The sequence below is a fragment of the Emys orbicularis genome, chromosome 7, assembly GCF_028017835.1.
Source record: "Emys orbicularis isolate rEmyOrb1 chromosome 7, rEmyOrb1.hap1, whole genome shotgun sequence".
Taxonomy (NCBI): domain Eukaryota; kingdom Metazoa; phylum Chordata; order Testudines; family Emydidae; genus Emys; species Emys orbicularis.
In genome coordinates, this window is record NC_088689.1 from 44185788 (window position 1) to 44212725 (window position 26938).

General features: G+C 44.4%; 1 protein-coding gene across 1 annotated transcript; it reads left to right on the top strand.

Moving 5' to 3' along the window:
- Positions 1-26627, top strand: AIFM2 (apoptosis inducing factor mitochondria associated 2). The gene is made up of 9 exons (XM_065408182.1): positions 1-191; positions 1433-1651; positions 3926-4041; positions 6347-6466; positions 12830-12922; positions 13410-13518; positions 21611-21763; positions 23888-24088; positions 25821-26627. Exons 2-9 carry the CDS (start codon positions 1477-1479, stop codon positions 25973-25975), a joined length of 1122 nt encoding a protein of 373 aa, XP_065264254.1. The 5' UTR covers positions 1-191; positions 1433-1476; the 3' UTR covers positions 25976-26627.
- The last annotated feature ends 311 nt before the right edge of the window (positions 26628-26938 follow it).

Consider the following 26938-nt stretch of genomic DNA (forward strand, 5'->3'; position numbering starts at 1 on the left):
CCGTCCGGAGGGTCCGAGCCACCGTGAGAGGCAAAGACTCGGCTCAGACCACGCCCGCCTCCGTGCCCCGCGGAACGGCGTGGTAGCTCAGCTGTCTCCTCAGCCGTGTTGCCTGGCATGAGCGGAGAGTCGGGGACGCTGGCTGCGGTTCCTCCATCGCCCTCCCGGGTCTGCAGTGGTGCGAGGAGGGGGTAAGTGGAGCAGTCAGGCGCTGGAGCCAGCCCTTGCTCTGCACGCCAGGGCTCCAGCAGGCGCTGGCCCCGTGTCCTCGTTGTGCTCCGAAGGGCTTTCTTTGACTCCCCCGAGGGATTGTGCTGGGTCCCGCAGTTCGGTTTCACATGGAATTCAGGGCTAGCCGAGCAGTGCCTTATACAATGTACTCTGCGGAGAAGTGGAAGGAATGGCATGTTTTGGTTTAAAAAAAAAAAAAAAGTTTCCTCCGACTCCTAAAAGTGTGCGGACCCCGGACCACTACATTCTGAATGGAGGTGCAGATCCCTTGGAAACTTTAGACATAGTCTGAGGCCCCCCAGGGGTCTGCAGATCACAGGTTGAAAACCATTGACAGAGACAGGAAACAGGAAGTGCTCTTCTAGGACAGTGGTTCTGAACCATGGGTCTGGAGCCCCCTGGGGGGGGGGGCACGAGCAGGTTTCAGGGGGTCCAGCAAGCATAGCCTGTGCTAGACTTGCTAGGACCCAGGGCAGAAAGCCAAAGCCCTGCTGCAGAGGATTGCAGCCCCGGGACCCCCAAGCCCCACCACCCAGTGCTAAAGCCGAAGCCTGAGCAAGTTAGCTTAGCAATGCCCACTGTGGCATGGGGCCCTGCGCAATTGCTCTGCTTGCTACCCTCTAAAGCCAGTTGTTGTGACACTGCTGGGCCGTGGAGTTTTTATAACATGTTGAGGGGGCCTCCGAAAGAAAAAGGTTGAGAACCCCTATTGTAGGAGATATTGGTACATTCAATTAAAATATTTTCTTACAAACATATTATCCTTCTCAAAACAGATTTCTGTTGACAACAAATCTCTAGCATGTAGGGCCGATTCCCCTCTGCCTTTTCACAAGGTGCAGAGTGATGGCTTTTTGGAGGAAGAATAAAACTCGTATCTCAAGCAACTATTCCTGTTGCTTAAAATTTCTGTGATGCTGTTTCCACTGCATGTTCTTTGCTGCACTCCTGTCACCTATCTGGGGGGCAAGATATAATCTGTAAGAAGCTGAGCTGTACAAGTGCCTGTTTCAAACTGTTCTGAAAGTTCGTCGTCAGACCATACATATTCTGGCTTCTGTTTTACTCATTGTTAGTACTTTGAGTATATGATTTGTCTCAGTGACTTCAATGGTACTATTTAAGTCTTTGCAGGATCAAGTCCTTATTTTCCACAGGTAAGGAGCTCTTGTGACACCCTTATTGTTTCCCTTGTTCTTAGTGTGGTGGGTGTTTTTTCCCGAAGAAGCAGCTTTGCTATCTAGGATGGGATCCAAGCTCTCAGTGGACGACTCGGTGCGTGTTGTGATCATTGGAGGAGGTTTCGGGGGAATCGCAGCTGCCAGACAACTGAAGTCCTGGGGAATCCCCTTTGTTCTTGTGGACATGAGAGATGCATTCCACCACAATGTGGGTGCTCTCCGGGCCTCTGTAGAGAGTGGTAACTTTGCTTTTTCCTAAAGTCTGTGGACCATCTCTGGTCCCTTGAGATATGTTTACCCTACTGGGATATGTGGAGCTTCTTTCTGAAAGATGAACTGCACAGGTTTAAAAAACTCTTGTAAGATTCCAAAATAGAAAAATATCTCTAGCTGTGGTTAAACTAAGTTATTTCTGTATTCTGATAAAACTTGAGACCACTACTGCTTTCTGAGAAACCTGAGCTGTGATTCACTTGCACAGTGACAGCACAAATGCAGTTGTTCCCACTAATAGTTATCTGCAAAGGCAAATTTGTAAAGTTATGCCAGTTGCGAGTTTGCACAGGCATTTGTGAAGATTTAAAGATACCATAAACAAGAACGTGAAAGATGACTGCTACTCTAAATTGCTATCTTAAGCCTCTTTGATACTTAGAATGTTACTCTAACAGCGGGGGCATGAGCCCTGTTGCTGAGATTCCTCAGGAACGTAGGGCTCATCTGCACTGGGGTTTTAGTGACATGGTTTTGCTGAGGGCCTTGCAATATTAGGCTTTTTCCTTTAGAGCCCCAGCTCCAGTAGTAATGGAATTACTTGAGAATCTCAGTTTAATTACATTGAGTTTTAGCCCTTAAGGTTGGAGAGAGGCGTGATAATGTGACACCGAAAGCTCAACATCCCAAAGGCAAATAAGAACTTTCAGCTTAACTTCTAAAAAAAGCAAATGATTTTAGCGCCATTCATCTTTAGTTGTTTTTTTGGTGGCGGGAGGAGGGGAGGAAGGACAGGGTAGGGTAGGGTGTCAGCTGACTTGTGTAGCTTAGTGTGAGAGAATGCTTGGGGCTGGCAATACTGGTGTAGCTATGCCAGTTCAATCCCCCTACTGAAGACATGCTGCCTGGGTATAAAATATGACTGGTAATGTACTGACTTTCTCTTCTCAATAGTGATCAGTTAGTTTAAAAAACAAAAATCCCTTCCTCTCAGCCTGCCTCAGTGTTCCAGTACATATCCCGGTCCTGGACTTAATGTAAAAAGTCATAAAAGAAATGCTGTCAAATAGCATGAGACCAAATTTAGATCTACATTAAAATGGTATGCCTCCCAACAGCTAATGTCTTTGTCTAATACATTACTCTGCAGCTGAGACAGTTTAAGGGAAAATAGCTCCTGTTGTGGCCCATGATTACCCTGCAAGGAATAGCATGGTTGTTCTCCAACTCTTTCATTCTAAATCTGACTGCACACCTTGAGAGAGACTTTCAGGGGCCTACCTCCCCTCCAGCGGTCTGGTGTCAATATTCATTCTGTGGTTCACTGTACAGGGTTCTACTAGAGGTCCATGGACCATAGTCTGAAAATTGCTGAACTATCCCAAAAGTTAAGATGGCTTTGCCTTGTTGGCTTGAGTTGTGGTTTTCTTATGAAACACTTCTTCCCTCAGTCACTTGATTCCAAATGAGATTTCTGGCTTGGCTACATGAGGACTTCCAGGAAAACTAATGCAAATTAAGTAAAGGTGTGAATTTGAAGTGGATTAGTTAAACAGCAGTAAACCTCTGTGTGAACATTGTCATTGAGGCTAGGTCTACACTACAGACCTATATCGATTATAAAATGGATGAAAAATCCACACCTGAGCAACATAGTTATACCGACTGAACTTCCCTGTATAGACAGCATTATGTCAATGGGAGAGCTTCTCCTGTGAATGTAGCTACCGTCTCTTAGGGAGGTGGATTAACTATGCTGATGGGAGAAGCTCTCCTGTCAGCAGGGGCATCTTCACGTACAGAGTTACAGCTGAACCAGTGCAATTGCACCACTGTACGTGAAAATAAGCCCTCTGAATTAAAGTGGTCTTAATTCCTTTTAGTTTAATTCACTTTCAAAGTGAATTAAACTAAATTAAAGGTACTTTAATAAAAGCATGCACACAGGGATTTAATGCAGTTTAATCCACTTCAAATTCACACTTAACTTAATTTGATTAGTTTTCCAGGATGTCGCTGTGTAGAGACACCCTTAATTGTATGCCTGCCTTTTTCAGTTCTTGTCAACTGAAGCAAAAACTTCCTGGGTTCTACTGTGTGGCAGAGAGAATAGATGTCAGGACACTAGTGCCATGGAGCAGGCCTTTATTTTGTGTAACAAGAAAACAAATTCTTATAACCAAAGGAGGGCCATTTGAATAGGACTTCTGGAAACATAGTGGAAAATGGGGTTTCTAGTCTCCCTACTTTCCTTTTTTCTTAACCAGTATATAGGTGGCATTATCCTCCTTTCATTGCAGGATTTGCCAAGAAAACCTTCATCTCTTACTCTGTGACCTTTGAGGAGAGCTTCCGACAAGCCAAGGTGGTTGGAATAGACCTACTGAGACAGAAAGTCTTGCTGAATAATGATGAGGTGAGTGCATTGGGGACAGACTGACTAAATGACTTCCAATGAATAATTTTACTCTGCAAATGCAGCAGTGAGCAGATGATTTTCTTCTCACTCTCGTGTTCAGATTTAATGTTTCTTTACAGGGTTTATCTCTTTGGACTGATTGCAAACTACTAGCTGAGGGAATACCACCTGAAATTCAAGTGGTGTTGAAGTTCCAACTCTTTTGAATTTCAGACGTATCACCTGGATAATTGGGGTTTGCCTATGTACCCATGTGTGGTGCAAATACTCACATAGGTGCTGATTTACCAAATTGCCAGGGGTATGTGCACAAACCCTGCTCCGCCCAGGCCCTACCCCCACTCCACCCCTTTTCCTCCAAGCCCCGCCCCTGCCTCTTCCCGCCCCGCTCTGCCCCAGGCTCCGCCTGTGCTCCACCCCTTTTCCTCCAAGCCCCCACTCTGCCCCAGGCCCCACCCCTTTTCCTCCAAGCCCCCACCCTGCCTCTTCCTGCCCTGCTCTGCCCCAGGCCTCACCCCTGCTCCGCCCCTTTTCCTCCAAGCCCCCAAGCTCAAGCTCCGCCCACCCCTCCCAACCCCGGCTTGGTGTCCAGCCGACTGACCACATCCCTCTCCTACTGGTGCTATGTGCTGCTGCCCTGATCTTAGGCCCCAGCGCTAGCCCTGCTCCCACCTGCCCCCACGAGGCACACTCAATGCACCTGGGGCCAGAGACTGGGGCAGCAGCGCGTAGCGCCAGCAGGAGAGGGACATAGCCAGGTGGACGGACACCAAGCCAGGGTCGGGAGTTACAGCTTGTGGATTCGGCGGGCTCCGGCCCCGATTTGGGTGGGCCTAGTTGGATGCTAAGTGGGTGGGCTGCGGCCCCCTTGTGGTTATGCCCCCCACCTCTTTCCACCCCCGCTGCTCCCCCTCTTCCCCAGCACCTCCTACACGCTGCGGAACAGTTGTTCTGTGGCAGGTGGGGGGTATGGGGGAGGTGCTGACCTGTGGGGCTGCCAGTGGATGCTGAGCACCCACTGTTTTTTTTTCCGTGGGTGCTCCAGCCCCAGAGCATCCATGGAGTCAGTGCCTATGAGTACTCAGATGTTCAAGCTAAAAACTCACTTTATGTGAGCCTCTGCAAATAACTCCCTTGTTGTGCAAAGTGACCATACAAAAGAGGGCAGGGCATGACCCAAGCAAACTCACTTTAAAGCTCAAGCCAATGATTACAGAAGAGTTCAGAGTAGTTGCCCATCTTTAATTGTAGTGTTTCACCAGGGAGACATCTGCATCCCTTTGTTCCCAAAACACGCCTCATGTGGCAGCTTCCTACTTATCAAAGCGACAGGGCGTAGGGTTGAGCTGGGAAGCGGAGCACAGCAACTACGCAGTAAGTTAGGACTGAATGCTGCACCACAGGTCCAGTCAGGCCCTCAGGCAAGCCGTTCCCTTCCTTGTTGCTGGTAAGAAATGCTGAATTAACAGTGCAGAAGTCTCTCAATCACAGGATAAACGTATGGACAGCAGCAGTGTAAGCTTCCCAGGACTGCCCGGCCAAAGCATTTTAACCCTGTTCTGGAGGGACCACCCTTAAAAGGAGAGAGTAGCTATGTCTGCACCGTTTCCATTCAGTGTCTAGACCAGGGGTCGGCAACCTTTCAGAAGTGGTGTGCCGAGTCTTCATTTATTCACTCGGATTTAAGGTTTCGCGTGCCAGTAATACATTTTAACGTTTTTAGAAGGTCTCTTTCTATAAGTCTATAATATATAACTAAACTATTGTTGTATGTAAAGTAAATAAGGTTTTTAAAATGTTTAAGAAGCTTCATTTAAAATTAAATTAAAATGCAGAGCCCCCCGGACCAGTGGCCAGGACCCGGGCAGTGTGAGTGCCACTGAAAATCAGCTCGCGTGCCGCCTTCGGCACGCATGCCATAGGTTGCCTACCCCTGGTCTAGACTCTGCAGAGATGGCCAGTAAGAGGGCCAGCTCTGCTGGTAACTTTGTCTGTCACAACTTGGACTGAAGCCACAATACCCATTTTGCATAGCGATTGCACCTAGAAAAGAGGCTGTGATATCCCATTACAAACTCAGACTCATCCAGTCCCCATTAATATCTTCAGATTAAATATAGGTAAACAATTATATGAATCATTTAGTTCTGCAAAAGATGTTTGTTTTTGAACTGAGTGTTGCTATTTAGTTCCAGGGCAGGGGGAGGTGTCGGAGCACCACCTGCAAAGCGACTTCAGTGTTCGGTATCCTTTACCTTGGACTTCTCAAAATGATGTCTGATCCCACTCTCTCCCCTTGTAGGAGCTTTTCTACTCTCACCTCATCCTTGCTACAGGCAGTGATGGGCCTTTCCCTGGGAAGTTTAACCAGATCATTGACATGGAAACTGCCATTCAGACTTATGAAGACATGGTCAAGGAGGTGAGATTGAAAACCATCAGTGGAAAAAGTGATGGGTGGCTCTGTCCTTTTGAGAAAGATATAAGAAATTATAGTTATGGTGAGAGCTCTTATTGGTATCCAGATGAGGGAGGATGAAACTAACGAGTGCTGGCAACATCCAAATTTGGAGTTATGGGGTGAGTGGGGTGTTATAATGCAGTGGTGCTTGGATCAGAGAGGGGGCTAGCAAAATGGATACATTTTATTTAAATCAGATTGAAGTTTCATTTTTTTCGTTTTAAAAATGAAACTTTAATTATTATTTTAGACCTTAACACATTTTGCATTAATTTCAAAACTTTTAAATAAATACTGAATCCATGATCCTCCATCAAAAGTTGAGTTAAAAGCTGCTTTTTAGAGGGAACCAGGGGAAAAACATTCTAACTTTTGAGATCAAACTTTATAAATATGGCACAATGGTCCATGTAGTGTATTAAGGGATCGGTCTTGTGAGGGACCCTGTGGCTGTGCTGATGGGTGTGAGAAACTGGTAAAGTCATCACAGGTGTTGGGACCCAGCCTCACTCACTCTCTCCAGGAGTCACCATCATGTATCTCATCAGGATCATCCGCTGAGCCCACCTGGGTGGTCTTCTACTCTTATTTTATAGTGTCTCCCTACCTGAGTGCTGATAAGCTCCGATCTCAAATTAGGAATACATATGACTCCACCCGCCATCAAAACTTTCCAGCTCATGGAAAAACATGGATCTGCCCAGTAACTACCAGCCCTTGCTTCTGGATGGTTCTGGGCACTTCAAGTAAATGGCCTTGTCCAGTCTCCTTGCCTATATATGCAGACAGATATAAATCCATTAATTTCTCAACTGCCTCCTTCTGTCTCTAAACAAATAAAATATTGGAGTGCAAAAGAGATTTGGGTTACACAAGCAGAAGTCTTGGATTGTAAATTTTTTGGTTTGTGTGGGGATGGGGCCGGGGTGTGGCAGAATGCACCCCTGAATGCACACCCTACACACTACTGTAGTAACCTTTGTACAAAATATGCCTTCTGAGTATCATCTGAACTAACTCACTAAACTTCGGTAATATCATGATGAAATGTGTGTAGTAACAAATTGAAATTAGATTTGAAATGTATTTACCAGACAAGTCTGGGTAAACCAGTTTCTCAAAGACAAAGGACAAGCTGATGCCTCTAGATGGGTGTCGAAGTTGATGTGCAATCTCGTGTCAAGTGGCCATTGTATGGCAAGAAAGGGTAAAGCAGGAACAAACAGATCTGCATCTTAGAAAACATGAAACCTTTCACCACAAGACTCCGTAACTCCAGCCTCACAGCAGTAATGAACTTTATCTAGGGGTAAACCTCAGGAAAATGCATTTTAGAGGGGGACAGGACTACAAAGTGAGGGGCAAAACACCCGAAGATACCTTTTCCTATAAATCTCTTTTTTTCACTTCAGATAACAAAAGGAACAGCCTTTGGGAGCAGATCCAGGCCTGAGAATTTGGTCAGCAATGTTACTGGGAACATGTGTAAGGGACTTCACCTTGAATCAAGCCTAGTTTAAGTTTTAGTACTAGGAAGTGTTTTACCTTATAACCATTTGAGTTTGATCCCTTATACTTGTATTTAAAACTTAGCTCATTGTAGTTAAACTTGTTTTATTTTTTAATTAAACTAATCCAGTGTTGTCTAAACTGAATTGTGTGGGTAACACCATTTATGGTAGCAAATTGTTTAATATTGATCCCTTTAGGGGAGCAACAGATCTAGTATCTGGGCTGTTCAGGAGAGCACTAGACAGGGCAGAACATACATTTTGGAGGAAAATCCAGGACTCGGATTGTGCTGGGGTCACTCTGCAAGTGGGAACCATGGCTGGTGGAAGCCAGAGTGTGACTGGTGTGTGGCTGACAGGCTGCAGCTACACACAGACACTTGGGGTGTAACCTGCATACTAGAAGGCTGTTTGTGAGTGGCTCAGGTGGGAGTGCTACAGCAGCAGAGCACTGTGAGGCACCCAAGTTTGCAGGGCAGGGGTGACACAGCCCCTCACTGGTCTGGAGTGTACCCTGGAATGTCATGAGGGGAGTCTATAACAAGGGAGCAGGAGCAGAGTGTGCAACCAGAAAGGAGCAACACTGGTGTCAAAACAGGATCGTGGGGGGAAGGGATAGCATTCTTCAGAGTGCAGTCTCTAGTGTTGATTTCCACACCTGAGAACTGGGGGGGTGGGGAGAATAGGGAAGGCCTGCCATGGCTGCGGATCATAAAGAGATCCTATCTGGGAAAATTTTCAAGAAATTCCTGTACCCCTGAGTAAAAAGGAACATGTGCCAAATGTAAACAGAGCTGCAAGGCCTGATTGTCAGAACAAGACACTGTGAAAAATGCTCTTCAGAAGGCAGTGACTTTGTTTAGCATGTCTACATCAATCTGGATCAATTGGTTAGCAAACTTTATTTTTGCCCCAATCTTATGGACTGTCCACCATGTCTTACTATGCTAGTAAACAACTTAGATGGTCATAAGCTTATGCTTTGAATGGATTGCTTATGATTTCAAGATGTTAGCATTCAAAATATAATTGGTATGCTAGTTTTTTGTGGGAATATATTAATTTCACTTTTACTGTTACTGCTGGACTTCTGAAATGATCTCTCATTGCTCAGTATAATCCAACATTCTAGTTTAACTATTCCTGTTTAAAGTTTTATTAGGCATTTATGAATTTAAACCTTTAAACTCAAGATGTTTTATGTTGCTAGGGTTAAGGGTTTAAATAGACAGATAATCCTTTATTTAATTTCCCTATAAAACTGGGTTTAGACTAAAGCATCATTTAAACAGTGGTACACACAGCTGCAGTAGGAGGGATCTCAGGTTTTTTTAAAGCTGTGCATTGAGTAATACTCAGTGACTGACTTTGCCATTTTGTTTCAGGGCCTAGCTTAGATATACAGTAAGAGGTTATGAATTTCCATCATCTGCTGGTATCACTAGCAGTGCTGCAATTAAACATACAGTCAGTTTCTTGTACCAGAGACTTTCTTCATCCAATAAACCCATGGTAATCAGGACCAGCAAATTCCAGCAAGACTATATAAATGAAAAGATTACTTGGTTCATTTATGCAACAAGTTCTCCTTTTCATCTAGTTCAGAACAAACACGTCATTAGCCTGGTCCATAATGATTGAATCATGTCACTCTCCACCCAGCAAGCAGACATTGCTAGAAGACTTCTGGATACAGTGTATGAGAAGGAAACTGAACAGTGTGCAAAAAATTGACAGGAAGCTTGTTAATCTGAGCCTTGATGGGTGGAACAGTGTATACAATGGTCCAGCAATATGTGCTTGAGACAACCTTATTTTCTGTTGTCAAACTTACAGAAACAATTAGACACTGCCCATACAGCAGAATACTTACAAGTAGCAGTAAAAACAATAACAAACTGAACAAAAATTCAAGTGTCAAGTATATAGTTTTGTCACAGATAATACTGCAAATGTAACACAGATGAAAACAAATCTAGAAGATAATGAAGGGAACCTGAAACTTATAACATGTGCAGTACTCATTTGATGCACCTTTTAACCAAAGACTAAAGTACAACTCCAGGAATTAAGGAAAATTTTGAAATTGCAAAATACTTCCCATAATCACTTTGCTTCAGCTTCACTGAAGAGAGCAGGAAGATCCAAACTAATTCTCCAAAATGTACAATGGAATTCAGTGGTTGGCTGTTTTGAGCTACTTATTACGAACTGGCCTATTCTGATAACTTGTGAAGAATCATGGCAAAATAGATGGAGCCACAGTAGTCTACATTGGACTAAAGAGAAATGTAGAGGATATGCTGAATATACTGAAACTTCTTTTGATAACCTTGGACAAACTCTAAATATCAACCGTGTCAGCAGTCTTTCTGTAAAGAATTTCAAGAGACATTGAAGAAATACCCAACAACAGTTAGATTGCCGGCAGTGAAGAAATGGGATGGATGGATCAATCACTTACTCCACCTCGTTTTCAGGCCAACATTCTCTACCCAAAGTACCAGGGTAGATGCCTAACTGCAGAAGAAGATGGTGCTATGACATGGGTATCTTATCACCCTCAATCATATCCAACCAGAACAAATTTCAGGACTGGAGGTGAACCATTCAAGCAATATGTTTGATCTTTTAAAAGTCGCAGCTGAACTGAAAGTCACTAGCTAAGCACATGGAACCAGAACTGAATATGCAAAACTAGCTCTTGACAGCAGTAGCCTCTTCTGCAGGCACAGAGGATACTTTCTGAATTTGGACTAATTCATTTAAAGTTGAGAAATTGGGAGTTGAAAAAGCAGGAATACTTGTCTCTTCCGGTCTGTGAACAAAAATGAGGAAGACGTTGAGAGCTACTTATTGCAAAAGTTTGAAGGACAGCCTAAGTAACTGTCTTATTTTCAAAAGACTTAAGCAGTAAGGAACTTTCACTTAAGCATATTTGAAATTTTTTCCAGGCTGACTTGAAATCTGTTTAGTTCCATCACTATATAGTTAATGCCTTTGTTTAATAAATCATTTAGTTGTAAATGTGAAATGTGTTTTGATCAAGTTATATATCTAAAACATTTAAGATGGCTTTGTTTAATAAACATTGTGCTGTTGCGTGATGGATTAAATTCCAGTTACCATCCTACTGCACCTTGACACAAAATGGTGAATGATATTGCTTATTTACTAGATAACCTTGTTTGTGCTCATCTGTTACAGACTGAATGTACAATTAAGGATCTGAAATTATTAAGCTATATAATTGCTTAAATGTATATAGTTAATACATCAAATCTAGAGTAAATGCTCTATTTAGTTGTAAATCAACCAGTAAAACATGTTTTAATCTCAATCACTGAGAGAGCGGTTTTCTTTAGAAAAGTACAAATGAAGAATCAGTTTAAATCAAGGCTTTCTACATGGTGATTAAATCAACAGTGGAGTCTGGACCAAGGGATGAGGGCTAATAGGGAATATTTCCTGTAGCATCCTACCTACCACAACTGAAGAATTGTGGGTCAGGGCTCCAATGCCTGTATCAGTAGTGAAATAGGCCTCCTTGTAATACAGGCTATGGGTGGGGATGGTGACCATACAAAGCTATGGGCAGATTAGACCATTGGACCTTGTAACAGGGCAGCTGCCAACAGCACAGTCCCTCATGGCCAGTGGTCATGCTTCAGCACCTTCCCTCTGTTTCCTTCTCTTCAGGGACCTCTTTAAGAACCGTACACACCGTCTGCCCTGCCAGGCCCTATGCCAGTTCAGTGTGTCCTTCTTCCCTCCACCCCCTCTCCTCAGAGCTATTGAGTCACTACTCCCAGGCTTTACTTAGCTGGAGCTCAGCTTTCAGGCTCTGACTGCCAAAGTCCCCTGGTATCAGGGTCTCGCTCCTGCCTTAGCAGGACCCCTTAACAATAGTTGGCTGGCACCAGGCCTTCCAACCCTAATGGGCAAGCCACCCTGCTAAACACCTCTTTGGTGATATCACAGTCAGGCATCAGCCCAGGCTGCACTGTTGGGATCTCATCCTGAAAGAAGAAAATTCTTCTACCCATTATATTAAAAAAGTGCGATGATTTTTAAAGCAGGATATGTAAAATGCTGGACCCACCGGATCCCATAGCAGCCATTTCCCTTTTGACTATTAATTGATCATCCTCCAAGTACTATTTTTCATAGTGGAAAGACATATTGCACAACACTCCTGCACTCCTCCTTCCCCCTGCCCCCAACTTATTTTTCTTTTTAGATCTAAATGAATGGGCCTTGCATTCTGATGGTAGTAAAACTGTGCATTAATAGGTGATCGGTGCACTTCTTAGGTAGATGAAGGCACATCACCTCATGCCTCATAACAGGCTGCAGTGCTGCCCTACTAATGAGCATCTTGGAGTGGCTTATTGTTATAGTAAATATTCACCTGAAATCTGGTAAACAAGCTGCATTTGATGGTTGCCAGCCCTTCCCTAGGACTCAGGTATCCTAATCAATGCTTCCTATCGAAATACAAGATTTTTTTTTTTTTTTTTTTTTTGAGGGCCAAAATTGCCAAGGGTGTTTCAAGGTTAGGATGGGATTTAGAAGGTGCTTTTGGTGGGACAACTCCACCTCTCATTCCAGAGGGTAGAAGATAAAGGGTGTTCTATTGATAAGTTTCTGTGTGGACACCACTTTAATAAGAAGGTCTTCCTACATGTTGGGAAGGTGCACGGCTGGTGCTGCCAGAATGAGTGTTCTGGCTGAATGCCTCATTCTAGGTTACTTTATGTATGAAATAATGCAAAAAGGAGATATGATTTTGTTTGTTTTTTGTTTTTGCAAGCTCCAGAAATCTCCACGTATCGTGATAGTAGGCGGTGGTGCTGCTGGAGTGGAGATGGCTGCAGAGATCAAAACAGAATATCCAGCCAAAGAGGTACAAGAAACAACTTGCACAATAATTAATGCTCCACCAGCTGCTTCCTTCTTCTGGTGACTTAAATGTGTTCTTCCACAATGCCCCTGCTAGAGCAGTTTGGGATTGCCGTAGCTAAATTCCTTCACAACCATTTTCCATAGAGCCTCATATTCAGCAAGGTTGGAAGTGGAGCAACTGTGAGCGCCCTCGCAGCCAGCATTCCTGCAGTGCGTCCTGATGCTGGGGTTGGCTGGAAGCAGAATAGCTTAGTGTTCTTCCCGAGATCCTCCACTCACCCATCCACCCTACTCTGCCTTTCTTGCCAAGAAATGCATGCTGAAAGCCAGAAGCCTAAGGCTTGGCTATTGCTTTTGCCTGCTTGCTGGGACAGCAGTCAGACGCAATCCTGTTTAAATAGTATTTGTTCCTGGCTGACTCAGATTTGTTTTTGTTTTCTTATTTGTTTTTCCCCAGTTGGCTGTAGTTATTTTGCATTTGTCCGCAGGTCACCCTCATTCACTCAAAAATCGCACTGGCTGATGTGGAGCTTCTGCCAAGTGTCCGGCAGATGGTGAAGGAGATTCTTCTCAAGAAAGAAGTGCGTCTCTTGTTAAGTACGTTCTTAACCAATTTCATTTAATATTTCTCTAACTCAGATTGAGTCTCTAAAAATCCTCAAAGCTTCCTCCCCTACTCCCCCATCTCTAACTCCTTCTCCTATAAGGAACCGTTGTCTCTGATGCTTGTTTTTGGTGAGGAAGACTGAACAGGGCTCTCATAGATTCATAGACTTTAAGGTCAGAAGGGACCATTATGATCATCTAGTCTGACCTCCTGCACAACGCAGGCCACAGAATCTCACCCACCCACTCCTGTAACAAATCCCTACCCTATATCTGAGTTATTGAAGTCCTCAAATTGTGGTTTAAAGACCTCAAGGTGCAGAGAATCCTCCAGCAAGTGACCTGTGCCCCACGCTGCAGAGGAAGGCGAAAAATCTCCAGGGCCTCTGCCAATCTGCCCTGGAGGAAAATTCCTTCCCGACCCCAAATATGGCGATCAGTTAAACCCTGAGCATGTGGGCAAGACTCACCAGCCAGCACCCAGGAAAGAATTCTCTGTAGTAACTCAGATCCCACCCCATCTAACATCCCATCACAGACCATTGGGCATATTTACCTGCTAATAATCAAAGATTAATTAATTGCCAGAATTAGGCTATCCCATCATACCATCCCCTCCATAAACTTATCAAGCTTAGTCTTGACCCCACTACTCCCCTTGGAAGGCTGTTCCAGAACTTCACTCCTCTAATGGTTAGAAACCTTCGTCTAATTTCAAGTCTAAACTTCCTAATGTCCAGTTTATATCCACTTGTTCTTGTGTCCACATTGGTACTGAGCTTAAATAATTCCTCTCCCTCCCTGATATTTATCCTTCTGATATATTTATAAAGAGCATTCATAACTCCCCTCAGCCTTCTTTTGGTTAGGCTAAACAAGCCAAGCTCTTTGAGTCTCCTTTCATAAGACAGGTTTTCCATTCCTCGGATCATCCTAGTAGCCCTTCTCTGTACCTGTTCCAGTTTGAATTCATCCTTCTTAAACATGGGAGACCAGAACTGCACACAATATTCCAGATGAGGTCTCACCAGTGCCTTGTACAGTATAACGGTACTAACACCTCCTTATCTTTACTGGAAGTACCTCGCCTGATGCATCCCAAGACCGCATTAGCTTTTTTAACGGCCATATTACATTGGCGGCTCATAGTCATCCTGTGATCAACCAAGATGCCAAGGTCCTTCTCCTCCTCTGTTAATTCCAACTGATGCGTCCCCAATTTATAACAAAAATTCTTGTTATTAATCCCTAAATGCATGACCTTGCACTTTTCACTATTAAATTTTATCCTATTACTATTACTCCAGTTTACAAGGTCATCCAGATCTTCCTGTATGATATCCCGGTCCTTCTCTGTATTAGCAATACCTCCCAGCTTTGTGTCATCCGCAAACTTTATTAGCACATTCCCACTTTTTGTGCCAAGGTCAGTAATAAAAAGATTAAACAAGATTGGTCCCAAAACCGATCCCTGAGGAACTCCACTAGTAATCTCCTTCCAGCCTGACAGTTCACCTTTCAGTATGACCAGTCTCCCCTTTAACCAGTTCCTTATCCACCTTTCAATTTTCATATTGATCCCCATCTTTTCCAATTTAGCTAATAATTCCCCATGTGGAACCGTATCGAATGCCTTACTGAAATCGAGGTAAATTAGATCCACTGCGTTTCCTTTGTCTAAAAAATCTGTTACCTTCTCAAAGAAGGAGATCAGGTTGGTTTGGCACAATCTACCTTTTGTAAAACCATGTTGTATTTTGTCCCAATTACCATTGACCTCAATGTCCTTAACTACTTTCTCCTTCAAAATTTTTTCCAAGACCTTGCATACTAACAGACCTATAGTTACCCGGATCACTTTTTTTCCCTTTCTTAAAAATAGGAACTATGTTAGCAATTCTTCAGTCATACGGTACAACACCTGAGTTTACAGATTCATTAAAAATTCTTGCTAACGGGCTTGCAATTTCATGTGCCAGTTCCTTTTAATATTCTTGGATGAAGATTATCTGGGCCCCCTGATTTAGTCCCATTAAGCTGTTCGAATTTGGCTTCTACCTCGGATGTGGTAATATCTACCTCCATATCCTCATTCCCATTTGTCATCCTACCATTATCCCTAAGCTCCTCATTAAAGACTGAGGCAAAGTATTTGTTTAGATATTGGGCCATGCCTAGATTATCCTTAACCTCCACTCCATCCTCAGTGTTTAGCGGTCCCACTTCTTCTTTCTTTGTTTTCTTCTTATTTATATGGCTATAGAACCTTTTACTATTGGTTTTAATTCCCTTTGCAAGGTCCAATTCTACATGGCTTTTGGCCTTTCTCACTTTATCTCTACATGTTCTGACCTCAATAAGGTAGCTTTCCTTGCTAATCCCTCCCATCTTCCACTCCTTGTAGGCTTTCTGCTTTTTCTTAATCACCTCTCTGAGATGCTTGCTCATCCAGCTTGGTCTACAACTCCTGCTTATGAATTTTTTCCCCTTTCTTGGGATGCAAACTTCTGATAGTTTCTGCAACTTTGACATGAAGTAATTCCAGGCCTCCTCCGCCTTTAGATCCACGAGTTCTTCAGTCCAATCCACTTCCCTAACTAATTTCCTTAATTCTTTAAAGTTAGCCCTTTTGAAATAAAAAACCCTAGTCCCAGATCTAGTTTTGTTTATCCTTCCATCTAGTTTGAACTGAATTAGCTCATGATCACTCGAACCAAGGTTGTCCCCTACAACCATTTCTTCTATGAGGTCCTCAGTACTCACCAAAACCAAATCTGAAATGGCATCCCCTCTTGTTGGTTCAGCAACTACTTGGTGAAGGAATCCATCAGCTATTGCATCCAGGAAAATCTGAGCCCTATTATTATTACTGGCACTTGTCCTCCAGTCTATATCTGGGAAGTTAGTCTCCCATGATCACACAATTCCCATTAGTGTTTACTTCATTAAAAACATTAAAGAGGTCTCTATCCATATCCAAATCGGATCCCGGTGGTCGGTAGCACACCCCAAGCACTATCTCAGGGGAGGCTCTAGTAGCTTTCTTCCCCAATGTGATTTTTGCCCAGACAGACTCTGTCTTATCCATTCCATCACTTCTTATTTCTTTACAGTCTACCTCATCATTGATATGCAATGCTACTCCACCACCTTTGCCTTTATTTCTGTCTTTCCTAAACAGCACATACCCTTCAGTACTCCAGTCATGACTACTATTCCACCATGTTTCTGTTATCCCTATAATATCTAGTTTCACTTCCTGCACCAGTAGCTCTAGTTCTTCCATTTTGTTACCTAGGCTCCTCGCATTAGTGTACGAGCATCTTAATTTTTGCCGTTTGCCTTCACTGACATTCTTTACCCGATTAGGCACAGACATTCTACCACCAGTATCACCTATTAGACTGGTATCTACACTACCCTTCCTCCTTATGTGCATTCTCATACCCACGGCTGTATCCTTTCTTACTTCGTTTTCTTCCCTCTCAATGTTAAATTCCGGGGTGGAGATTACCTGGACATCTCCCAACCATCTCCCCCAAATTCCTAGTTTAAAGCTCTCTTAATCAGTTGTGCCAGCCTCCATCCTAGAAGTCTATTTCCCTCCTTACTCGGGTGAAGTCCATCCCGAGAGAACAGTCCTCTGTCCATGAATGCGTCCCAGTGGCCATACAGCCCAAAGCCCTCCTTATAGCACCACTGCCTGAGCCATCTGTTGATCACCATAATCTTGTCACACCTTTGTTGCCCTTCTCTAGGAACAGGCAGAATCCCACTGAAGCCTGAACCTAAGCTCATCTTATGCCAATTAACTCTCACCCTGTCCCTGCTTGCGCTTCTGCAGCCTTAGCACCTCTTTCTGAACTCCAGCCCTATCATTTCAGTGTCTCCATCTCAACTGAGCTCGCTCTGCCAGACCAACTCAGTGCCTCCCTCTCACCCTAAACCTTGTTCCTGCTTGTGCCACATCAGCCCCGCCCTCTCACCCCCATGTCCTATTTCCACTTGTGCCACCTCAGCATCTCCCTGGCACTTTCCTTTATAAAGAAAATTAATATTAATATAAGATTCAAATGAATAAGGAACTAAATCTGAATGGCTGGGACCAAATTTTGACTCTCTGTGATTTCTTGGGTCACCCCCACAGTGACCCAACCATGCAAATGTGGTATGTTGTGAAGTAGATGTGACATGCCATTCTCTAACCCAAAGGTTTTATTTCTACATAATATGCTGCTACATACCATGTATCCCTCCACACCTTCTATTTTACAAATAGCACTTGTAGGGTGTTTTTGCTTGCTTAAACATAGTTGTACTAGCTATCTTTGAGCTAGCCCTCAACATGTAGCAGTGTAGCTGCGGTAGCATGGGTAGCATTGAGCAGCAGCATAGGCTGTGCCAAGTACAAACCCACCTGAACCCCTTGGGCATGTAGTCAGTGTGCCTATCCCATCCTGCTGTTCGCCAGGACTCTCACTACCCTGGCTACACTACTATTTTTTAGTGCAGGGGTCGGCAACCTTTCAGAAGTGGTGTGCTGAGTCTTGATTTATTCACTCTAATTTAAGGTTTCGCGTGCCAGTAATACATTTTAACGTTTTTAGAAGGTCTCTTTCTATAAGTCTATAATATAACTAAACTATTGTTGTATGTAAAGTAAATAAGGTTTTTAAAATGTTTAAGAAGCTTCATTTAAAATTAAATTAAAATGCAGAGCCCCCAGACCGGTGGCCAGGACCCGGGCAGTGTGAGTGCCACTGAAAATCAGCTCGCGTGCTGCAGGTTGCCTACCCCTGTTTTAGTGTACTAACACGATGGGATTATTTAGTCTGCAGAAGAGAAGAATGAGGGGGGATTTTATAGCTGCTTTCAACTACCTGAAAGGGGGTTCCAAAGAGGATGGAGCTCGGCTGTTCTCAGTGGTACCAGATGACAGAACAAGGAGCAGTGGTCTCAAGTTGCAGTGTGGGAGGTTTAGGTTGGATATTAGGAAAAACTTTTTCACTAGGAAGGTGGTGAAGCACTGGAATGGGTTACCTAAGGAGGTGGTGGAATCTCCTTCCTTAGAGGTTTTTAAAGTCAGGCTTGACAAAGCCCTGGCTGGGGTGATTTAGTTGGGGATTGGCCCTGCTTTGAGCAGGGGGTTGGACTAGATGACCTCCTGAGGTCCCTTCCAACCCTGACATTAAAAAAACAAAAACAAAACAAGAAACAAAATGTAGAGATGACGTGCATGTGCCTCAGCCTACAGTCTTGGGGGTGAGAAGCAGCTAAGGTGGGGATAAACACTTCCAAAATACCGGAGAGATCTTATGTTGGAAAAAGGAGTTGTTGCCACAGGCAGTGCAGGAGAGAACCATTTTTGCACTGGCAGAGCTGGTCCTGTGAGCCATGCATGCCTTCGCCATTTCTCATCTCTCTGCATTCAAATCAGCTGCTTCCTCCTCCTTTTCCTTTCTGCCTGGGCTCTAGCAGAAGAATTGAGAGCACAGGAGGGACAGTCTCCTTGCTCAGTTTCCATCTGGCACCACAGTATCCCATGACAGCTGGGAGGAGCAATTACAGGAGAGTCCTGCTCAGCCCCTAAAGGGTTGGAATGGAGCATGCCCAGAGCAGATGCATATGAGAATTTAGCTGACACACTCTTAAGGCTCTACTGAGTATATGCAAACTGAGTTTTTCAGAGGTTTATAACCTGGATACATTTTGATGGCTGGTCACAGGAATGGCAAAAGGCATGTCTCTGACACAAAGGCAGCCCTCCTGGCTAATTTCATGTCTTTGCTCCAAAGCATGGAGGGTCTAGAGTCAGGGCCGGCTCCAGGCACCAGGCAACCAAGCTGGTGCTTGGGGCGGCACCTGGAGGGGGGCGGCGCGGCGCTCCGGCCGCCGGGGAGAGCGGGGCCACAGCCGGGCTCGCCGCCCTCCCGCCGGCGCTCTGGCCGCCCTCCCGTGGGGCTGCCGGGGCTCGCCGCCCTGCGCTCTGGCCGCCGGGGGGAGAGCCGAGCCCCAGCCGGGGCTCGCCGCCCTATCCCCGGCGCTCTGGCCGCGGGGGGGGAGCCGAGCCCCCGCCGGGGCTCGCCGTCCTCCCCCCCCCCAGGGCGCCCTGCCCCCGGCCGCCGGGGGGAGAGCGGAGCCCCCGCCGGGGCTCGCCGCCCTCCTCCCAGGGCTCCGGCCGTCCTCCCCCCGGCCGCCGGGGCTCGCCGCCCTGCCCCCGCCGGGGCTCGCCGCCCTGCCCCCGCCGGGGCTCGCCGCCCTGCCCCCGGCGCTCTGGCCGCAGGGGGGGGGGGAGCCGAGCCCCCGCCGGGGCTCGCTGCCTTCCTCCCAGGGCTCCGGCCGTCCTCCCCTCCGGCGCCCTCCCCCCGGCCGCCGGGGGGAGAGCCGAGCCCCCGCCGGGGCTCGCCGCCCTGCCCCCGCCGGGGCTCGCCGCCCTGCCCCCGGCGCTCTGGCCGCCGGGGGGGAGCCGAGCCCCCGCCGGGGCTCGCTGCCCTCCTCCCAGGGCTCGCTGCCCTCCTCCCAGGGCTCACCCCCCCCCGTGCCCTGCCCCCGGCCGCCGGGGGGAGAGCCGAGCCCCCGCCGGGGCTCGCCGCCCTGCCCCCGCCGGGGCTCGCCGCCCTGCCCCCGGCGCTCTGGCCGCCGGGGGGGAGCCGAGCCCCCGCCGGGGCTCACTGCCCTCCTCCCAGGGCTCACCCCCCCCCCGGTGCCCTGCCCCCGGCCGCCGGGGGGAGAGCGGAGCCCCCGCCGGGGCTCGCCGCCCCCCCGGGCTCCGCCCCCCCCCGCGGGGGGGAGGGCGGCCGGAGGCTTTTTTGCCTGGGGCGGCAAAAAAGCCAGAGCCGGCCCTGTCTAGAGTGTCTCAACAAAACAGGATGATGATTTTGTTTTTAACACTGACAAAACAATGTGTCGTTCCCCCCCCCCCCCCCCGAGTCTTATCTTCTGAAATTGCATGAACAATTTTAGCTGAAGCTTTGGGGAGGGGGGGGGGGGGGAAATCAGTTTGATGGAGGCACCCGGCATGGAAAATTTCAGCCTAACAGTTTGGCAAAGCTATATATAAGCAATTGAAAAGAGGGTCTTAAAACAGTGTCAGGCTACCAGCTCTGCTTATAATCATATATATTGGCCAACATTTTTAAATGTTAGGTTAGGTCCTAAAGTTAGGTTCTGAAATTCACATTTCAACACCAAAGTGATTTGCAAAGTTGCTGAGCATTGGCAGCTTTCATTGACTTCAATGGAAAGGAAGGGCACTCAGCATCACCCAAGAGGTACTCCGCATGCTACAGGATCAGGCTTTTCTGGGTAATGGAAAAGTGACTGGACTATCTGCAGAGACCAGAGGCTTTGCCATTGGATGTGGAGGCATTTCACAGAAGATAAAAGGGACAGTGGGAATTCAGGATGAAAACGCGATAAACTCCAGGAAAGGAACAAATGGAGGAAACTAAATATGATTCTCTGAAATGAAACTTTGGGAGATATTTTAGTATGCCTTGCGTAGAACAGATATTGTAATCTGTGTTCTAAATGTACAATCTTTATAAAAGTATTTTTGTTAAAAATGACACACTTTGGACTCCTTAGGCTTTGGTGCCCAAGGAAGCAGCTTACGCTGCTTAGAGCAGTGGTTCTCAACCAGGGGTACACATACCCCTTGGGTACGCAGAGGCCTTCCAAGGAGTACATCAACTCACCTAGATATTTGTCTAGTTTTACAACAAGCTACGTAAAAAGCACTAGCTAAGTCAGTACAAACTAAAATTTCATGCAGACAATGACTTGTTTATTCTGCTCTATATACTATACACTGAAATGTAAGTACAATATTTATATTCCAATTGATTTATAATTGTATGGTAAAAATGAGACAGTAAGCAATTTTTCAGTAATAGTGTGCTGTGACCCTTTTGTATTTTTATGTCTGATTTTGTAAGCAAGTAGTTTTTAAGTGAGGTGAAACTTGGAGATACACAAGACAAATCAGATTCCTGAAAGAGGTAAAAGGTTGAGTCACTGGCTTAGAGGGTAGCAGCATCCCTGCTAATTATCACAAAGACCTATATGCTGCTTCTTATGACAGGTGACAGAGTCAGCAACCTGCATATGCTGACTTTAAACCGATTCCAAGAGAATATGGCAGTCAAGACAGAAAAGGGCACAGAGGTTGCTGCTGACATGGTGATTCTCTGCACTGGTATAAAGATCAATTCATCAGCATACAGCAGTGCATTTGGTAAGTTAGCCCCACCCTGTCCTATGGTTTTAAGATTCTTCAGCACAGGTAATAAAATGTTTTAAACTTGATCTCAATTCCATATTTTAGAGACCGTATGCAAGTGGTATTGAAATTTAACTTGGTATAGTTAGAGCACATTTAATCTCTGTGGTTAAAGCTTACACTTCAAAAAAGAAAGTGGCCCTTTGGTGGAAGTTTGTGGAAGAGGACGTATATTTATGTACTAAGTGGTTTGTATTATTTCTTCACCTTCCCCAACCATTAACTTTAGCTAGACACCCAATATGTCCTACTATTGTGGTCCTGGGTGAAATCCTGGCCTCACTGAAGTCAACGGCAAAACTCCCACTGACTTCAGTGAGGCCAGGGTTTCACTCCTGCTGCTAAACTCATCTGTCAGTGCACTACGGTCTTGAGCCCCGCTACCCGTTGTTCCAGTCCTGGAGCTATCCTGTATAGAGAATGCCAAATGTGCTAAATTGTGATTGGTAGCGTAAGAACAAATATTCTCCATGAGTGCGATGAATCCATCAATGTGCTGGTAATACTGTGCTCTAGAGACACAGCATTTGGAGGTGAATGGGGGAAATTAGGATGAAACTTTAGTAGCTGGTGCACTTAGCAGTGGGCCTATAACACTTGTAGGACTCTCCACCTAAATGTGAAGGGTTAACCCCTACTAAAATGCCTGGGTGCAGATCTTCAGCTGTTATAACACTGTCATTGAAGTCAGTGGAGCTATGACATTTTACGCCATTTAAGGATCTGTGCCCTGGTGTTCAGCTAATCCTACTTGGTGAATTATTTAAAAACCTATGCAACAAAATATTTCTAAGGGTATTATGTTTCAATTAAAGTATTTTACATTTTAAAATTAAAAGCCAATTGTATTATATAGTAAATATCACTCATCTGTCTTCTGTGTTTTCAAGGGGAAGACAAATAAAATGTGAGAATTAGTGCAACTGCACATGTGAATGTGCATTTTCTTAAATGTGTGATTTAACAAGTGCACATCTAATTCAAATTTTAATGCCCTTAACCCACTCTTCCTTTAGACAGCATTAGAAAGGACGTAGGAATTTTATATTGTATCAGTTGCACATTCAAATGATCACCTTCTGATAGAAATGGTAAAAGGGATTTGAGGGGAGCAAATGCTGCCTATTGTGCAAGGAGGATCCAGAATAGTCTGGCTCAAACTGTATTACAGTTGTGTATCTGGAGAATTGTATCCTATGTGGCCAAAATAGAAACTAGTGTATTGTACACATATAATGAACAACTTTCAAAGGAAATTCTTTCAAGCAGCTGAAAGGCACTAGTCCTCAGAGGATGAAACCCATGCATTATCTACTGTTTTAAAAGGGCAATTGAGTCATCCATGTGGAAAAAAGTTCAGATGCTTTATTTTTTTTAAAAACCAGTGAAAATCACGCTTTGTTCATGGAAAAGCTATTAAAATTTCCGCTGAGAAAATTCATAAAAAAATTTCAAGTCTGAAGTGTAACTTATCACCTAGAAAAATATATAGGTGCCTGAAAATCGGAGCAGGGATATGTGTCTGTGTTAGAATTAATGTGCTATAATATAGATTTGAAATTCTGTAATTCTCACTAGAATGACTTGTTACCATTTGGCAAAACTAGGAGTGTTGTTGTTCCTCAACAACCAAATCTGTTCAGGCCACCCTTTGACTCTAGCCCTGAAAGTCAATTCAGAGAGCCTGATACTGAGAACTAAAGTTAGCATTTTCAGATCAGATTCTTGACTTGTGTAAATTTTCATAGCTCCACTGACTTCAATTGAGTTATGACTATTTACAGTAGCTGAAGACTTGGCCCTTTCTTTTCCTAGTTTGCATACACTGTTGGCTCTCGGGTGATATTACCCACTGAAGTATCAATTAAACATGATTTATCATGCATCATATAGGAGTGACTTCTTACATGGCGAGTGTCATTCTCTTGCTGTGGCAAACATAAGTTACACAACTACTTTACTGAATAGTTAATGATCTAGCTTTTGGTAGTGATTCACCTGAATGCGCTGTGTCACTGGATATGCATTGTTTTTCAACTCCTCAGGCCGTAAGGTGATGCACTTCTTTTTTTTAAACAGGGGACAAGCTGGCGAGTAATGGTGCTTTAAAGGTCAACCAGTACCTCCAGGTGGAAGGGTATGATAACATCTATGCTATTGGTGATTGTGCTGATGTGAAGGAACCGAAGATGGCATACCATGCTGGGCTCCATGCCAATATTGTGGTGACAAACATCATCAACAGTCTGACACAGAAACCTCTTAAAACCTACCAGCCAGGTAAAACTGGGCTCTGCTCATAACAAGTCTTAGCTGATGAGATTCTTTCTTCATCTCTATATAGAATTACTTTGTAAGAAATCCATAACTTGCACAGGACTGTATTTAGAGTTGAAGGAAATAATTTTGATTTGAATATTATGTCATTGATATTATTCTTAAAAAATATTCTTGCCAACTCTTCAGCAATTCTTTTGACACAGAAACAAAACAAGCACACTATTTGATTATTCTGTACTTTGAAATGTTCTTCCCCTTCGCTGCTGATTGATTACTGTTATATTGGTGGGAGGATATGGTGGTTACAGTTTATAAAGGAAACCATTATCTTAATGAGTTGTTTATCAAACTATGACATTAAGTCCTTGGAACAGCAGAATATCATGACTTAACTCTTATGACCCGAACCTGCAAAATCTTAATCACATGCATAGTCTTTTATTGTGCAATTAGTCCCATTTAAGTCAGTAGCATTTCTTGTGTAAATATTTACCAGTAGCCTTCCTTGCTAGTTGCTGTAGCAGTGGGATAATAGGATATCCAGAGTGCATTGCCCACTTGCTCTTGATGCCCGTCTGTATATATTCTCTGGAATCGCTTTCCAGATCTTCTTAAATTACATTTTAGGGGCTTGGATTGACCCACTCTAATGCCAAGGCTTAGGACAAGAGGTGCATACATGTCACGATGCCATGTACCTAAGTTTCCTCTGATTTATATTACTCTAAATCATGAATAATTCCATTGAATTCATGGAGGTGCAGCAGTGTAAAAGATAAGAATCCGTCCTCTATAAATGGAAACATCTGTTACCTGAAGGTTACTCTGGTTTAGGAGAGAGGGAGAAAACAAGGTTCTCTTGTTTCATCTCCCACCGTTATTTCCAAATTATAAGAATAAATGATATAGCTGTGCAAAAGCATCATCAGAGTCTTGTGTATTCTATGGTTCCTTGGCATTTGCAGCAGAATTTGCCCTTTGTTGGAGAACTAGGCTCCAGAATCTCAGCTTTCATAATAATAATTAATAATAATAACAACAATAAAAAAGGTGTCTACCCCTGTGGTTGCAAAAACATTAAAAATGTGAATCGAGTGCAACTGATGCCCATTTAAGTCTGAAAGGAGCCTGAGACTCTGATTGTGAGGTTGTGAATTGACCAATTTAGCTAGTGCAGGGCCCCATGGACTTTGTGATTCCACAGCTGTGGAATTTAGCATTTGTCCAAGATACTATAGAATTAATTCATTTTGCTGCAGCCTGGTACCAAACATTTTGTTTTCTCCCTCCTGGCCGTGAAGGACCTGTTTGGAAGTCCTCCTTGCTCTGTACAAGGGGGAAGTAACTGGATAGCAGTGCATGCTTCCTTCATTGTTATGTAGAACCAGCCAGCGTGGGGTCTGGGAGCCAGAAGTGCTGGCTGGACAGCTAGACTAGCTGGCGAACAGAGCAGTGGCTGAGGTCCATGGAGATGAGAAAATGAATTGTTGAAACTGACAAGCTTCCCACTTCCCTGGCATACAGGGAGGAGATTCTAAGCCAGGCTGCTCGGAAAACCCTATGACTGAATCCCATAGACCTGGGCATTCTAGAGAATCAGCAAAAAGAAATCTTTTATTTCTTGCCATGTAATTTGGTCCCATTGTGCTATGAAGCACACGGGTGCTGATCATGCTGTTTGATCTCATTTACAACTTTTTGACGGCTAACTGTGTATGTTTCTCACTTCTAGGATCACTAACCTTCCTGCTGTCGATGGGCCGGAATGATGGGGTAGGCCAGATTAATGGATGCTACGTGGGACGTCTTTTGGTGACTATTGCCAAGAGCCGGGACCTTTTTGTTTCTAAGAGCTGGAAGACTATGGGACAGACTATGCCCTGCTAGATAGAAAGGACAATGATGAAGTAGCAAGAGAATACATGTATCAACTGGCATGAACAAAGCTGGAAAAGAGTAAAAGGTGCATAATTACCAAAATGACACAAGCTATATGGCTATTTGACTGATATCAATACTGCACCAAAACATCATGTATTACGAATGCCATTCTTTAGCATGGTGCATAATAACACAAAGCCCTCTTTTTAAAGTGGCTCTCAGTTATGTTAAGTGGATCCGCACAGAAACTGTATTTCTTGCTGAAACGTTTTCAAAACACAATTCACGTGCTAAGATGAAGCTGAGAAAGGAATCCAGTTTAAATGGATTTTAAATTCAAATAAGTAACAGAATAAGCTGTTTTCAAAAGTCCATTCTTTTGTCTACCAGTCCTCTTTTTGAGTGAAATGTGTGATTGTTATCTCTGCAAGTCCACTACCCTCATTTGCTATTTTTGCTCAGTTTGGTTCAACAGCAAATCCTATCTCTTCACAACATAGAGAGCTGCTTTTGCAGAATTTATAGTCCAAGTGAAGGCCTTGGGTTGCCTAAGTCTTCAAGACAATAATACTCTGAGTCTGGCCCTGAGACACACTCAGAACAGATGGCTGCCATCCTGAATTGATGCACAGCCCTTGCACCCATTACCTGGCAAAAATTCCACACAGGGTCTAATTCAGTGTCTTTTATATGGAAGTATTTTGTGGCCACAGATTTGGTACTATCTGTACACTAAGTATTCACATGTCAAATATTTCCACACACTGGAGGTATTGTTGACTTTCATTTTAAGGCAAAAGTGTCTGCAGTTAGGGTACGGTTTATAATAAATACACTTGACACATCTTTTCTTTTCTTTTTTTCTTATAAAACAAAAAACAAGATGAAATATTCTCAGTAATTACAGAGATTATTATGGGGTAAAACAAAATAGAAGGTCCTAGTACATCTTTAAAATTCTCTCTCCAA

What these genes read in the sequence shown, in the direction of transcription:
- AIFM2 (XM_065408182.1), top strand. Translation starts at nt 1,477, where the DNA reads ATGGGATCCAAGCTCTCAGTGGACGACTCGGTGCGTGTTGTGATCATT. An exon ending in ATGAAGACATGGTCAAGGAG is followed by an intron (nt 6,467 to 12,829) that starts GTGAGATTGAAA and finishes TGTTTTTGCAAG; the next exon opens with CTCCAGAAATCTCCACGTAT. An exon ending in AGAAGTGCGTCTCTTGTTAA is followed by an intron (nt 13,519 to 21,610) that starts GTACGTTCTTAA and finishes TTCTTATGACAG; the next exon opens with GTGACAGAGTCAGCAACCTG.